Source organism: Drosophila teissieri, chromosome 3L (assembly GCF_016746235.2).
Source record: "Drosophila teissieri strain GT53w chromosome 3L, Prin_Dtei_1.1, whole genome shotgun sequence".
In the NCBI taxonomy this organism is placed as follows: domain Eukaryota; kingdom Metazoa; phylum Arthropoda; class Insecta; order Diptera; family Drosophilidae; genus Drosophila; species Drosophila teissieri.
Genome location: NC_053031.1, coordinates 1,240,829 through 1,254,423, shown reverse-complemented (window position 1 = coordinate 1,254,423; position 13,595 = coordinate 1,240,829). Strand labels below are relative to the sequence as shown.

At 49.0% G+C, this 13,595-nt stretch overlaps 6 protein-coding genes across 7 annotated transcripts; 2 read left to right on the top strand and 4 right to left on the bottom strand.

The window, feature by feature from the left end:
- Positions 1–94: 94 nt before the first annotated feature.
- Positions 95–1,942, bottom strand: LOC122616066. The gene is made up of 3 exons (XM_043791328.1): positions 1,801–1,942; positions 1,093–1,739; positions 95–600 (listed from the first exon to the last, which is right to left on the bottom strand). Exons 1-3 carry the CDS (start codon positions 1,898–1,900, stop codon positions 346–348), a joined length of 1,002 nt encoding a protein of 333 aa, XP_043647263.1. The 5' UTR covers positions 1,901–1,942; the 3' UTR covers positions 95–345.
- LOC122616065 lies at positions 1,916–4,168 on the bottom strand. The gene is made up of 3 exons (XM_043791327.1): positions 2,894–4,168; positions 2,379–2,792; positions 1,916–2,035 (listed from the first exon to the last, which is right to left on the bottom strand). Exons 1-3 carry the CDS (start codon positions 3,975–3,977, stop codon positions 1,968–1,970), a joined length of 1,566 nt encoding a protein of 521 aa, XP_043647262.1. The 5' UTR covers positions 3,978–4,168; the 3' UTR covers positions 1,916–1,967.
- Positions 4,169–4,424: 256 nt separating this feature from the next.
- Positions 4,425–5,500, bottom strand: LOC122615521. The gene has a single exon (XM_043790461.1). The coding sequence runs from the start codon at positions 5,316–5,318 to the stop codon at positions 4,575–4,577; it is 744 nt and encodes a 247-aa protein (XP_043646396.1). The 5' UTR covers positions 5,319–5,500; the 3' UTR covers positions 4,425–4,574.
- Positions 5,501–5,807: 307 nt separating this feature from the next.
- On the bottom strand, positions 5,808–8,447 carry LOC122615519 (phosphatidylinositol-3-phosphatase SAC1). 2 transcript variants are annotated; one of them, XM_043790458.1, is made up of 2 exons: positions 8,305–8,447; positions 5,808–7,996 (listed from the first exon to the last, which is right to left on the bottom strand). In XM_043790458.1, exons 1-2 carry the CDS (start codon positions 8,354–8,356, stop codon positions 6,189–6,191), a joined length of 1,860 nt encoding a protein of 619 aa, XP_043646393.1. In that variant the 5' UTR covers positions 8,357–8,447; the 3' UTR covers positions 5,808–6,188. The 2 variants fall into 2 exon arrangements, with proteins under 2 accessions (XP_043646393.1, XP_043646394.1); XM_043790459.1 differs by lacking the exon at positions 8,305–8,447 and adding an exon at positions 8,073–8,242.
- Positions 8,448–8,516: 69 nt separating this feature from the next.
- LOC122615522 (DNA replication complex GINS protein PSF1-like) lies at positions 8,517–9,257 on the top strand. Its single transcript, XM_043790462.1, has one exon. It carries the CDS (start codon positions 8,587–8,589, stop codon positions 9,193–9,195), a length of 609 nt encoding a protein of 202 aa, XP_043646397.1. The 5' UTR covers positions 8,517–8,586; the 3' UTR covers positions 9,196–9,257.
- A 107-nt stretch (positions 9,258–9,364) lies between these two features.
- LOC122615517 (kinesin-like protein Klp61F) lies at positions 9,365–13,477 on the top strand. Its single transcript, XM_043790456.1, has 6 exons — positions 9,365–9,696; positions 9,759–10,059; positions 10,288–11,620; positions 11,681–12,891; positions 12,956–13,207; positions 13,292–13,477. The coding sequence occupies exons 1-6, from the start codon at positions 9,617–9,619 to the stop codon at positions 13,313–13,315; spliced, it is 3,201 nt and encodes a 1,066-aa protein (XP_043646391.1). The 5' UTR covers positions 9,365–9,616; the 3' UTR covers positions 13,316–13,477.
- Positions 13,478–13,595: the final 118 nt, after the last annotated feature.

Sequence of the window (13,595 nt, the reverse complement as noted above, 5' to 3'; positions counted from 1 at the left end):
TCAGATGACATTTTGAATTGGTTTGGTATGCAATTCTGCAGTGTCAGTATTCCATATTCCCTCCTTCAAGAGCAGAAAGCTGGATATTCAACAATTTCTTTTTCAATTTTAAATTTTAATTCTTTGCTTTTATCAAAATTATACATTTACGTAACTAGTCGAAAAATTAAGGGTTCGTGCGTCTTACTAAACGGGTTGATATGAATGGGCCAAATCCAAACCAAATTTCGATAACAGCTGCTGTGATTTTTCGAAGTGTTGCAGCCAAAAGCCAAAGGATGTGTTCCGAAAAGGTGAGCTTCAAGTCCGGTCGTTGGAATAGGACCCGTCTAGGATCTACTAGGTCTACTTCTTCTTCTTGCCCTTGCCCTTCTTGCCTTTCTTCCCCTTCTTGCCCTTCTTCCCCTTCTTGCCACCGCCGAGCATTTCCTCGGAAACATAGGTCTCGGTGGTGACCTTGCTGATGGGAAGGGTTACGGGTTGCTTGGGCGTCCGCAGCTCGATCTCGATGGTGTTCTTCTTGTGCTGCGACTTGGCCTTGCTGCCCAGTTTCACCAGGAACACGTCGCTGTCGGTCTCCTCGCAGGTTTTGTAACATACCTAACCAAAGAAAATTATTTATTATTACTGAGCGACTCGTCTTTGCACCGGTTAACCAATCAACGCGTTACATCTCCGCAGCGATTACCATAAATAAAAACCCATGGAAAGCTGCAGCGGATTTGCCACCGCAAACTGAAAAGAGTGCTCCACATTCGGAGCTGGCAGATGTTATGCAACTGCCCCACAATTGAGGCAATCGAAAGCCTTCCCGAAGTGGCAGAAGTGGCAGTTGCACCACCTGCAACAACGCTTAGCGGGGCCAAGTCACGGACCAAAAATCGATCACACATTCCGCATCCGCACACGTAACTAGCGAACTTACAAAATGGAATGCGGAGGCGCGATCAGCGATTGTGGTTAGTGATTTAAGTTCAAACATTCTTGAAAAATTGATTTTTTTTGGCCAATTACTGCGGCGCAACATTTATCAAAATATTTTTAGTAATTATACGCAATGCATTAATGATAGCATGGAACGAATGAACTCACCTCAATACCCTTGCGCCGTGTGTCCAGATTGACGCCCTTCATGGTGTCCAGGATGTCCTTCCGCTCGACCTGCATGCAGCAGGATCGCTGGTTCTGGGCGGGACACTGCGCGGGCACAATGGGATCGGAGCCGCCGCAGAGCCGCTGGCGGTAGCACTCGACCTTGGCCTCCTGGAAGTCGCAGGCCTCCTTGATCTTCGAGAAGGGCACGTAGTAGTTGTCCGTCTCGCAGGCGTCGTTCCCAGAGTACTTGATGTTGGCCCGCACCTTGGGTATATTCGGGTGGTTGATGATCCTGCCGCCGGTGCGGCGCTTGATGTGGTTCCGGGCGAAGGAGCTGCGCTGCAGCATATCGTGCAGGCAGGACTCCTTGGTGGGCTCGCAGTCATTGGGGTCATCCCGATAGCAGGGATCATCGCCGGCACCCAGGTTGGGCGCAGTCTCGCTGCCATCCAGGACGCTCTCCACCTTGTGGGTGTTCTTGAGGACGCGAATGGTCAGACCGCTGCCATTGAGGCAGGCCTCGAACTCATCGTACGCCTCCGGACCCGGATCCGGCCTGGTCGGCTGGATGAAGCAGGGCGCTATCTCCGGACTGCAGTCGCAATCGCAGGCGCACTGGCAGCAGCCGTCGCAGTCATCCACATCTAAGGATGTTCACTTGAAATTACAGCGTATCGGAAAGGATTCATTGATCCTCCTACTTACTCTCGTTCATGGGCTTGAGCATCTCGTTGGTGATCTTGAACTTGCAGTCGACCTTTGGCTTCTTGCCCTTCTTGCCCTTTCTTCCCTTCTTCTTGGCCATGGTTAAGCGTGTAAGTCAATACAATTATTCACTAGGAGTGATGCTGAAGTCTGAATTCCGAAAGCCTTCAATTCTCAATTTGGATATTGTACTTCACCAGTAAGTGGCGCAATTTCCGCACAGCCCGTTTTCGCGCTGAAAAGTAAGCAAAATCGAGTTAATAGATCGCTTCGACAGTGTTATTATAGTGTTAGCTTCAAAGGATTAAGTCGTACTGTTCTTCTGTTCTAATTTCCATCCAAAACTCGCGTGACAAAAACGAAAGATTTTATTTTTGTGTATTTTGTGCGGCTGACAACATTTCCCGTTCGAGTATACAAAACAAATGCTAGCCGAGTGATGATCTTCTACCCGCCGTCTACTTGGTGATACTAAAAGTTTTGGTGAAGTTACGAGACATGCGTGTTGTTCATTTCAAGGCCTACTTGGCACCCCTGAAATCTGAATCTTAGTGTTATTCATGTATATATGAACTCACCTTCATCACAGGCCATTTCGTACTCCTCCTCCCGCCGGTCGCACCTGCCACTGGGCTCCTTGTACCGCATTTTCCTGGTCGCCTGGAGGACTCCCTCGCAGACAGGATCGCAGACCTCGTAGACGGCGGACGGGACATTCTCGTCTCCTACGCGGCAAACAGCTCCTCCAGCCTGACGCTTCTTCTTGCCCTTGTCCTTGCCACCCTTTCCATCCTTGCCATCCTTTCCATCCTTGTCCTTCTTACCATCCTTGTCCTTCTTGGGATCCTTTTCCGGTTTGTTCAGGAGATCGGCCTGCATCCTCTCCTGGATGAAGCGTGGGTACGGTGGAATTCCGCCGCAGGGACCGCATTTCTGCAGCTTTTGTTCGATGGGCGAGAGATTGCAGCGCTTTGTGGGAACAGTGGGACATTCTAGGGAGAAGTGGTTTAAATTGTTATATGACAAGGAGGCATATACATATATACTTTCTGCAAATGGGATAAAGATATATTACGTTCTGTTTCGAACTCACCCCTATCGAACTCGTCCTCGCAGTAATCACAGGGACAGAGCTTGTCCAGATTGCAGGAGTAGTACCTGAGGCATTTCGCCGGAGGTTCGACTCGCTTGGCACAAGGATCCACCATTGTGCAGCGACGACAAGGAGGCTGGGCACAAGGGCCCTTGCAGCCCTTCTTCTCCATGGGTCCCCCGGTGGCAGTTCCGCCACCACAGCATGGACTGCAAGGATCGCACGGATCGCAGGGGTCGCAAGGTGGGGGACATGGTGGACCACAGCGGGGAGGAGGCGGACAAGAGCCGCAGCTAGGAGGTGGTGGGCAGGGGCCGCAGGGGGCACAGGGGCCACAGGGGCCGCAAGGACCACAAGGACCGCAGCAGGGCTCTGGGCACTTGGGGTTCCGGGAGCAGACCTTGCTGAAGGGGAACGTGGACACAATGGTGGGACCATTGCACACCAATCGAAGGATGAGCACTATGTTGCCGGTCTGCATCTTGCAGAGGTTGAAAAGGGGCAGCAGTCGCTTGGACAACTCCGAAGTCGGACACCACTGCTCGTGGCGTTCGTTCAGCTTCTCGTAGCAGGCACAATTGTCCAGGAGGCCCTTGCTGGTGGGCCCCTTCATCTTGGGCAGCTGGGCGATGTGGCCCAGCATGGCGCCCTCCCAGTCGGGATTCTCGGCATCGAAGGACTCCTTCACGCGGTCGAAGATGGGCTTCACCTTTAGCTCCGAGAGTCCTATCAAGAACTTGCAGCTTTCCGTGCGTTTCTTATAGACATGCACCTGCAGCACATCCTTGTCCGTAATGGGAGAGTCCAGCGTGAACAGGGCGCACTTTCCGCACTTGGGCGAACATGGGTTAACACAGGTGCCCACCTCCCGATCGCAGAGATTCACGTAGACCGACGAGCGGAACGTGATCTCCGTGCAGGTGGGATACTCCTCCGGAGCGCAGAGATTCTGGCGGGTGATCAGCAGGTCGTCCACCACGAACTCGAACATGTACAGGAAGTTTCCAGCAATCTTGGGAGGTTTCTCTGGCTTCTCTGGCTTCTCGGTCTTTTCGGATTTCTCAGTTTTATCGGACTTGTCCATTTTCGAAGGGAGAAACTAACTTAGGCACTGATTCCGAAAATAATTTTGGCTAGCTTTTCGTTTTGGCGAAACTACAAATTTATAAACCCGACCACACGCACTTCCAAAAATTTTGTAAGTAAATTTGAATTTAGATTCCGATTTTGAATGAGTGTCCAGACGGGGAGACGGTGGAGTTCGAACTGCCAAAACGATAGCTTTCTCGAGAGCTACTGGGATCTGAGGTATTTGAAATCCTTGAGATTATTAGTAAGGGAGCTTCACAAATATTTAATGTGCTAATTAGTATAATATTTAAGCAGACGAGAAAGCCTAAAGTGCTTTGAAGGGTATTCTATTAGCATGATTTTACATCATTTACATTTTGAAGACATTGGTAAATTACTTGAACTAGAGTTCCTATATGAACCACTATATACCCCTCAACAAGTTACTGAAACAATATTATTGATATAAAAAATTGTAAAATATTTTATTTATATTTAAAAAATGGCAATGATATCAGTTGATAGGCGCATCCCTTGTCAAACAATAAAAACGCTTATGGCAACTAAATGAAGACGGAATATAAAAGCTCGCAGCTCCTGCCTTTCCTGCTCAAGTCCGCTTGGTCCGCTTGGTTTTGCCTTGCAAGCACTTGCAAGGATCGCAAGGATCGAATGGCGCCGTACAGGGAGCAGGCCAAATGGCCGGGCAAGGACAGCACTTGGGACTCTGGACGGGGAAGGAGGATACCACGGAGGGCCCATTGCACACCAGTCTCAGGATCAGCACTATGTTGCCGGTCTGCATCTTGCACAGGTTGAAGAGCGGCAGCATACGCTTGGTCAGCTCCGAGGTGGGACACCACTGCTCCCGCCGCTCCCGGTTCTTCTCGTAGCAGATGCAGTCACTGGCTTTCTTGCAGGGACCCCTCAGCTTGGGCAGACGCGACACATGGGATATGACGTTCTCCTCCCAGTTTATGTTCTGCGCATCGAACTCCTTCTTGACCCTGTCGAAGATCGGCTTCATCGGCAGCTCGGTGAGTCCGAGCAGAAACTTGCAGCTCTCGGTGCGCTTCTTGTAGACGTGAATGTGCATCACGTCCTCGTCCGTAATCGGAGACTCCAGCGTGAAGAGGGTGCACTTTCCGGTCTTGGGCGAACAAGGGCTAACGCAGCTTCCATTCTCCCGATCACGGACGTTCAGAAAGATCGACCGGAACGTGATCTCCGTGCAAGTGGGGTACTCCTCGGGAGCACAGAGGTTTGGACGAGTGATCAGCAGATCGTCCACCACGAACTCCAGCATGTACAGGAAGTTATCAGCGAGTTTAGAGCGATTCTCCGCTTTGTCCATTCTTTTGTAAAAGCTTAAAAACTAGAAATTTGACAAAATTACTACACCAACAGAATTTGTTTTGCCTTGAAAACGTTTTTAGAAATTTTCAATACCCAAAAACAAATTTTGAGAAATAAGAAATTAGTGGAATTTTGTGCTTAGATTTTGACGACGTGCCGAAAGGGAAAGACTGTTGTTCAAAATGAATCCATATGACTAAATGTAAAAGGCCTGCCTACGATTCATGTAGCTAAAAGCATTCTATACCTAATTACAAAATATAAATATAATTTTTAGATGCCATCATTTAGATTATTTCGGCATAAAAAAACTTACAGCTCTGCATTCCTACTAAAATACTTAAGCATGACATTATTTACAGTATTATAATAAACAACCTTTACTCTTAACCTTTAGAAGATGTGCATTTTACGGCTGTCATAAACGCGATATGCCCGTATCATTAATTGCAGTTCACCTTCGCAAGTAATTAGAAAGACGCTGTTCTGAGGTTTTCTAGCAATGCGTAAAATACTTTATTTAATGTCATAAAATGGTTCTACAAAAGTGATTGATCTACATTGCATTTAATCGCAGTTCATAAGCGGCGCCTTCACAACTCCAATTCTTCCCGATCGAGAAACCCATACCCTTTTCCAGCCGCCTGAAGCTCGCCTAAGTGTTCTGTGTTCATAATAACTAACAAGTTGCAGAAAGGAATGGACTTGGGGGCTTTACAACTAAACAAAAACAGAATAAAACAAAACAGAAGTTGAGAGGAATTCAAATCGATTACAGGAATTGGTTTACAAGATGTTCTTTCTTGGAGCAATGGGACAGTTTAGCTGCAGAGGTAGTTCCCAGTGACTCTGCTAGACGACACTAACGTCATGGGTCTCGAAAGGAGATGGGCGGAAAAAGCCGCGGCCACTGCACGAACTCGATGCCGTAGTGCAGGATTCCAGTGGCACTAACGGCGATCATTGCGCCCCAAAAGAGCATGAACAGCAGGTTCTCCGTGTTGAACTCGGCCGGATAGGTCATCGTGATCATGAACATGGCCACGGCTATCAGCAGCACTGAGGGGAAGGTGAAGAACCGCCAGCCACGCTTCGCATCCAGTGGCGATGGCAGGGCGCCGCCCTCGTTGTCGTTGACCAGATACTTGCCAAGGAAAAGATCGATGCTGTCTTGCCGCTGGCCATCGGCAAAGTTGTTCAGATAGTAACGCATCAGTGAGTTCTTGCCGTCCTGCATAGCACCAGCCTTGGTCCTCTTGCCCGTCCTGGTGAAGTCCGTCTTGAGCGCACACGTTCCGGAATATTGTAGCGATACCAGATCAGCGTTATCCGCCCACACGCCCTTAAAAATGCTTTCGAAAATGGCAGAGGCATGTTCCACTCGCTGACCCACATGAAGCACTCCCAGCTTCTGGAGCACCGCAGTGAGGGATCTGCGAGCCAACATGCTCTGCACCACGTTCGTCCGATCCAGGCAGTCGATACAATTCGTTCGGAAGACACCTGTCTGCGTGGACACCAGTTTTCCGTCGTCGAAGACATGATAGACACCGAACTGATCCTGCTCGTGGGCCAGGCGATCGATGAGTATGTTCAACCGGTCCCAGCGCATCTTACGGCACTCGCTATGGAAGTCGAAAGACTCGTAGCGCACTTGTGGATTTCCAATTTCTCGAACCAGGCGGGCGTAAGTCGCCTCGAGTTCGCCCTCGGCGCCTTTGTGATCCACTAGATTCACAGCCACATTGTTGCCATACAGCCCGACTTGTTCCTTAAAGTGGAGCGTGCAGGCGGCCAGATGATCCTTACCCGGCACCAGAACGGGCCGAGGCTTGTACCGCAAATTGGGCAGCTGGTGCCAGTGGAAGGGCATGCTGCCTCGTGTCTGTACGAAACCCGTCAGCTGTCCGTTGAACTCCACTATTTGCTCGGTCTCCACAAAGTTCGCAACATGGCCCCGCTCGTCGCTGCCTCGGCAGAAGAGTCGTGTGCCCGCCCGCTGCACGGAACGCCTGGTGATGATGCTCCAGAAGAAAGTCTGCCCGTTGATCTCTACCTGGTTGATGGACACAAAGCCCAGGACTAGTGGCAGCTGGAACTTCTCCATCTTGTCGCAGTTGAACTGCCGCAGCACGTAGCCATTCCAAACGAATCGCTGCTCCGCGCTCTGGAGTAATCCGGACACCTCTGGCCGCGATTGGGCCACTTGCCGCTGGCGCTGGAGCGAATTGGTGAGGTCGTAGCGGTAGGAGAAGTAAAAGAACTTGGTGTCCAGTGTCTGGCGTAGCAGTCGCAAGTAGGTTTCGTTTTCCTTGCGCTGGATGGCATTGGGAATGTAGGGTATGATGTCATAGCCAGCTAATCTCCACACAACGGCGCCATTGAGCACGCCCACGAAGAGGCGGTGGGTGGCCACCAGAAGGTAGTCGCAGCTCAGTAGGTGAATGGTGCCCAGCACCCCACAAATCCTCCTGGTGGGCCGAAGGTTGGCCAGCTGACCGCTTGCTGGCTGAACCCTGGTGACTTTGTCGTGGCGCCCGACTACCAACACCTCTGCTCCACCATTCGGCTCGATGATGAAGCTCTCCGGTGTGATGTACAGGTTCATGTCATCGTACACGGCGTTCTCCCTGCTGTCCATGATTTCCGGGGGCGGTGGTCGGCCCACTTCGAAGGCTAAGGGTTAAACATGAGATAAGGGTTAATAACTATAGCCAGTGCTATTTCCTCGTTTCTCTATGGGATTGCTCACTTCTTGTAAAAGGGGATTCACTGTCGCTATCACCGCTGTCACACACGCACAGCACCAAAAGCAGCCACACAATCAGCAGGTTATTAGTTTTTTATTGATTTAACACACTATTTGCCATTCATCTGATTTTTTGGCCCTAGTTTTTGCCACTACGTGTGTGATAGGGATGGACAAACTGGGCGACTAGCGAAGTTGAAATGTTCGATACTTAGGAATGTTCACACCGACTTACTTGCATTTGATAACGCACCACCGCAGTTGCACCAATTTAACCAAGATGGCATTTTCGTCTAGGTGGGCATAATTTGGGCTACAAAAGCTAAATTTTGTAAATTCACCTGTTCAGATCTTTTTTTTAAAGAATCCCTGGCTACTGAGGCTATTTTTTCTTTTGGTATGTTTAAAAAAATGCAGCAAATCGATATCAAGTATCGATACTACAAATTGGCGAACATTTTGGCGCGAATCCATCGCTAGATCGCCAAACAAAAACAAGATCAAAACTATATCAACAATGAGCGGACAAACCAAAATGTTTGGCGAGAAAGCCTTCGACCTTCTTAAGGAACTGGAGAGATCGTCGCAGACCATTCCCGCCTTCGACGACGACGGTGTGCGTCAGGTTCTGGAAGAGATCAAGGCGATATTCGAGGAGAACGTGGCCCAGGCCTCCACCTACAATGCTTCCGGGGATCGCAGTCTGTGGCCGCTTCTAAACTTCAGACACGCAGCTCTCCAGCGGAACAAGAGGTGTCTGCTGGCCTACTTATACGAACGGTGCAAGAGGATCAAGGCCCTGAGGTGGGAGTTTGGACCCATTATTCCCGGAGACATCAAGCAGGCACTCTGCGAACCGGAGGTCACCTTCTTCAACAACTACTCCAAATCCTTGGCTGCCTACATGTGCAGTGCGGGCTACAACCAGGGATTGCCCATCGATCTCACCAACAATCTGCGTCCCCCGAAGTCCCTTTACATAGAAGTGCGCTGCATGGAGGACTATGGAAAGTTCGAGCTGGATGACGGCGAGGTGATCCACCTGAAGAAGAACAGCCAGCACTACCTGCCCAGAGCTCAAGTTGAGTCTCTCGTGAGGCAGGGCATTCTACACCACATAGCCTAGTCTAGATAACATAGTTAATAGTTTAACGTAGAACAAATAAAACATACATTTCTAAATTCAAATGAATCGTATATTCTGTAGTTTTCCAATACTAGTTCTCAGTATATTTCCTCTGCCACAGTTGGTATTTTTAAAGTGCCCCGTTGCGGGCACACTATTTGCGCATTATTTTAAAATTGAACGGACAACTGAAGACGCTGCTTCTCGCTGTTCTCATTGGAAATAGTGCGAAATATTAGTTTTCCACGCCACTCCTCTGTAAATAGTAGTTTCAATTATCGGCATTTAGTTCAGTGGACAGTGAGGCACGCGGCTTTCCAGGAATCAATCACACTCGGGCACGCATACTAGTGCAAACGCCGAGCGTCATTTTTTGGACTGTACGCGCTAAAACCACAATCAATTCTATTAGTTGATCAAAATGGACACATCTGGTGGGAATACGTCGCGCCAGCCGCCCAAGAAGTCCAACCAAAACATCCAGGTGTATGTGCGCGTCAGGTGAGTTTGTGTATTTTCCCAATCCGGAAGGAAGAGTTCTAAATCCTCTATATCTTTTGCAGACCCCTCAATTCTCGCGAACGATGCATCCGATCCGCCGAAGTTGTGGATGTAGTCGGACCACGGGAAGTGGTCACCCGGCATACGCTGGACTCCAAGCTCACCAAGAAGTTCACCTTTGACCGCAGCTTTGGCCCCGAGTCCAAGCAGTGCGACGTCTACTCCGTCGTGGTGTCCCCGCTGATCGAGGAGGTCCTCAATGGCTACAACTGCACGGTTTTTGCTTATGGCCAAACGGGCACAGGAAAGACCCACACCATGGTGGGCAATGAGACCGCCGAACTGAAATCCTCCTGGGAAGATGTAAGTGTGCAAAAAAAACAGCGTCTTAATTCACTCGTCTTAAAAATTGAAGTCAAAACTATATCGACCATATCAGCATAGGGTCCTTCATTCTCACTTTCGGTGTTTAACAAAAAAAAAAGGGTCTATGCCATTCTTAGCCATCTGGCTGAAGGCCATCAAAACCAGTTTTCTTTCCTCTTCTAAGAAGCGCTAATCAAACCTTTTCAAATTCGAATTCCCGCTTAGGACTCCGATATTGGCATCATACCGCGAGCTCTGAGTCACCTTTTCGATGAGCTGCGCATGATGGAGGTTGAGTACACGATGCGCATTTCCTACTTGGAGCTGTACAACGAGGAGCTGTGCGATCTCCTGTCCACCGATGACACCACCAAGATTCGCATTTTTGATGACAGCACCAAGAAGGGATCGGTTATTATCCAGGGCCTGGAGGAGATACCAGTGCACAGCAAGGATGATGTGTACAAGCTGCTGGAGAAGGGAAAGGAGCGCCGCAAGACAGCCACTACCCTGATGAATGCCCAGTCCTCACGCTCACACACCGTATTTTCTATAGTTGTACACATCAGGGAGAATGGCATCGAAGGAGAGGACATGCTGAAAATCGGTAAACTTAATCTGGTGGATCTGGCGGGCAGTGAAAATGTTTCCAAGGCGGGCAATGAAAAGGGAATACGTGTGCGGGAAACAGTGAACATTAATCAGAGCCTCTTGACTCTCGGTAGAGTAATTACCGCTTTGGTCGATCGCGCTCCTCACGTTCCATATCGTGAATCAAAGCTGACTAGGCTGCTGCAGGAATCTCTGGGTGGCAGGACCAAGACGTCCATCATAGCCACCATATCGCCGGGCCACAAGGACATCGAGGAGACCCTAAGCACTTTAGAGTATGCTCATCGCGCTAAGAACATTCAAAACAAGCCCGAAGTTAATCAGAAGCTGACCAAGAAGACCGTGCTCAAGGAATACACCGAGGAAATCGACAAGCTCAAAAGAGATCTTATGGCGGCCAGGGACAAGAATGGCATCTATTTGGCCGAGGAAACATACGGGGAGATAACATTGAAGTTAGAATCCCAGAACCGCGAGCTTAACGAAAAGATGCTGCTGCTCAAGGCTTTAAAGGACGAACTCCAGAACAAGGAGAAGATCTTTAGCGAAGTCAGCATGAGTCTTGTGGAGAAAACGCAGGAGCTAAAGAAGACCGAGGAGAACCTAATGAACACGAAAGGTACTTTGCTTCTGACCAAGAAAGTGCTGACTAAGACCAAGCGACGCTACAAGGAAAAAAAGGAGTTGGTGGCCTCGCACATGAAAACGGAGCAGGTTTTGACCACACAGGCTCAGGAAATCCTAGCCGCTGCTGATCTGGCCACGGATGATACTCATCAGCTACTCGGAACCATCGAAAGAAGGCGTGATGTAGACGAGAAGATTCGCCGATCTTGCGATCAGTTTAAAGATCGTATGCAGGACAATTTGGAAATGATCGGTGGCGGCCTCAATTTGTATCAGGATCAGCAGGCAGCCCTCAAGGAGCAGCTAAGCCAGGAAATGGGTAAGCTATATACATACATTAATTATTATTCTTCTCTATTAAAACACTTTTATTATCCAGTAAACTTCAGCAATGTAAGCCAACGCCTTGCAACAAATGCCAGCAAAAGCATTGAAATGCTTAAGGAGGTTTGTGCCCAATCGCTTCAGGATCAGACCAACCTCCAGAATAAGTTGATAGCCGAAGTCTTGAAGATCAGCGATCAGCACTCTCAGAAATATGTCGCCAAGCTGATGGAGCAGATGCAGCAGCGACAGCTCTTGATGAGCACAGAAATTCAGTCGAATCTACAGGAGATCGAGGAAAACAACCAGCGGCACAAAGCCACGCTAGACTCTATGCAGGAAAAGTTCGCCCACATAATTGACAGCAGTTTACAGTCCCTGGAAGAACATACGAAGCAAATGCACCAGAAGTTGGAACAGGTCGGGGCAATGAGCTTGCCAGATGCGGAGGAACTGCAGAAGCTTGAAGAGGAATTGGCGAACGAACGAGCTCTGGCGCAGCAGGAGGAAACTCTTCTGGAGTCCATGATGATGCAGATGGAACAGATAAAGAACTTGCGGGCCAAAAATAGCATTAGCATGTCCATACACATTAATAAGATGGAGGAGAGTCGTCTAACGAGAAATCAACGCATCGATGATATTAAGTCTTGTATTCAAGACTACCAAAAGTTGGGTATCGAAGCTTCTCAATCCGCACAAGCGGAGCTCAGCAGTCAAATGGAGGCGGGAATGCTTTGTCTGGACCAAGGCGTTGCCAACTGTTCGATGCTCCAGGTGCATATGAAGAATCTCAGCCAGGAATGTGAAAAGGAAACGGATGAAAACGTTGGTTCCGTTCGCCTGCACCACACTCAGGTGGAATCAATTTGCCAGGAAAGCAAGCAGCAGCTTGAGGCGGTGCAGGAGAAAACCCAAGTTAACTTGGAGCAGATGGTGGGCGCAAGGCAGCAGCTAATCACCGAGGACAGACAGCGATTCGTGGGCCATGCCACCGTTGCCACCGAACTTGTCCAAGAGTCGAACCGGCATTTCACGGAGCATGCTGCACTGCAACGGCAGCAGCTGCAGATTTGCGAGCAAGAGCTTGTACGCTTCCAACAGTCGGAGTTGAAGACGTACGCCCCAACCGGGACCACCCCCTCAAAGAGGGATTTCGTCTATCCACGCACCCTGGTAGCCACTTCACCGCATCAAGACATTGTGAAGCGATATCGCCAAGAGCAGGACTGGTCAGATCTGGACACCACGGCCACTATTGATGAGGTAACGTAAAATCCTACAACTTTGTATGTCGGAAAGCACTAACTTTTCGTTTTCCAATTCGCAGTGCAGCGAGGGTGAGCATGACGACTCCCTGCAATCCGTCCAGGAGCTGTCCGACACTGAAACCATAATGAACTCCACGCCCATTGAGCCTGTGGATGGTGTCACCGTGAAGCGTGGTTGCGGCACCACGCGCAACTCCAATTCGAATGCACTGAAGCCACCCGTAGTTAGTGGTGGAAAACGAAGCAGCTCGTTGTCACGTTCCCTCACACCCAGGAAAGCTTCACCTCGAAGTTCTCCCGCCTTGGGCAGGGTAAGTGAAGTTCAAGTCCGCTAATGACTAAACAAATAGAGGGTGGGGATAAATTATCATTGCATTTATTTTTAATATTTTTAGCACAACAAAGAAAACGTAGCCTGATTGCATTCGATGACAATATTACTCTACCCAGTAACCCGTTTATGTTAGTGGATTTCGGAACGGTGTGTTTGTTTGGCTCTTCTGGATATTCATTTTATCTGTTTATCAATCTTTGGAATTTCGTACATTTATTATTTAAATAAACTTAGTATGCTATGTAAAGTTTAGTTCGAGTGCAGGTTTAAGGTAAATCCGATGGTGATTTGGGTAGAGGTTTCTCTTAAACTTCGCTCAAATTTTTTGGTGAAGAGAAAACTGTTTTTCTTATGATAACATGCTT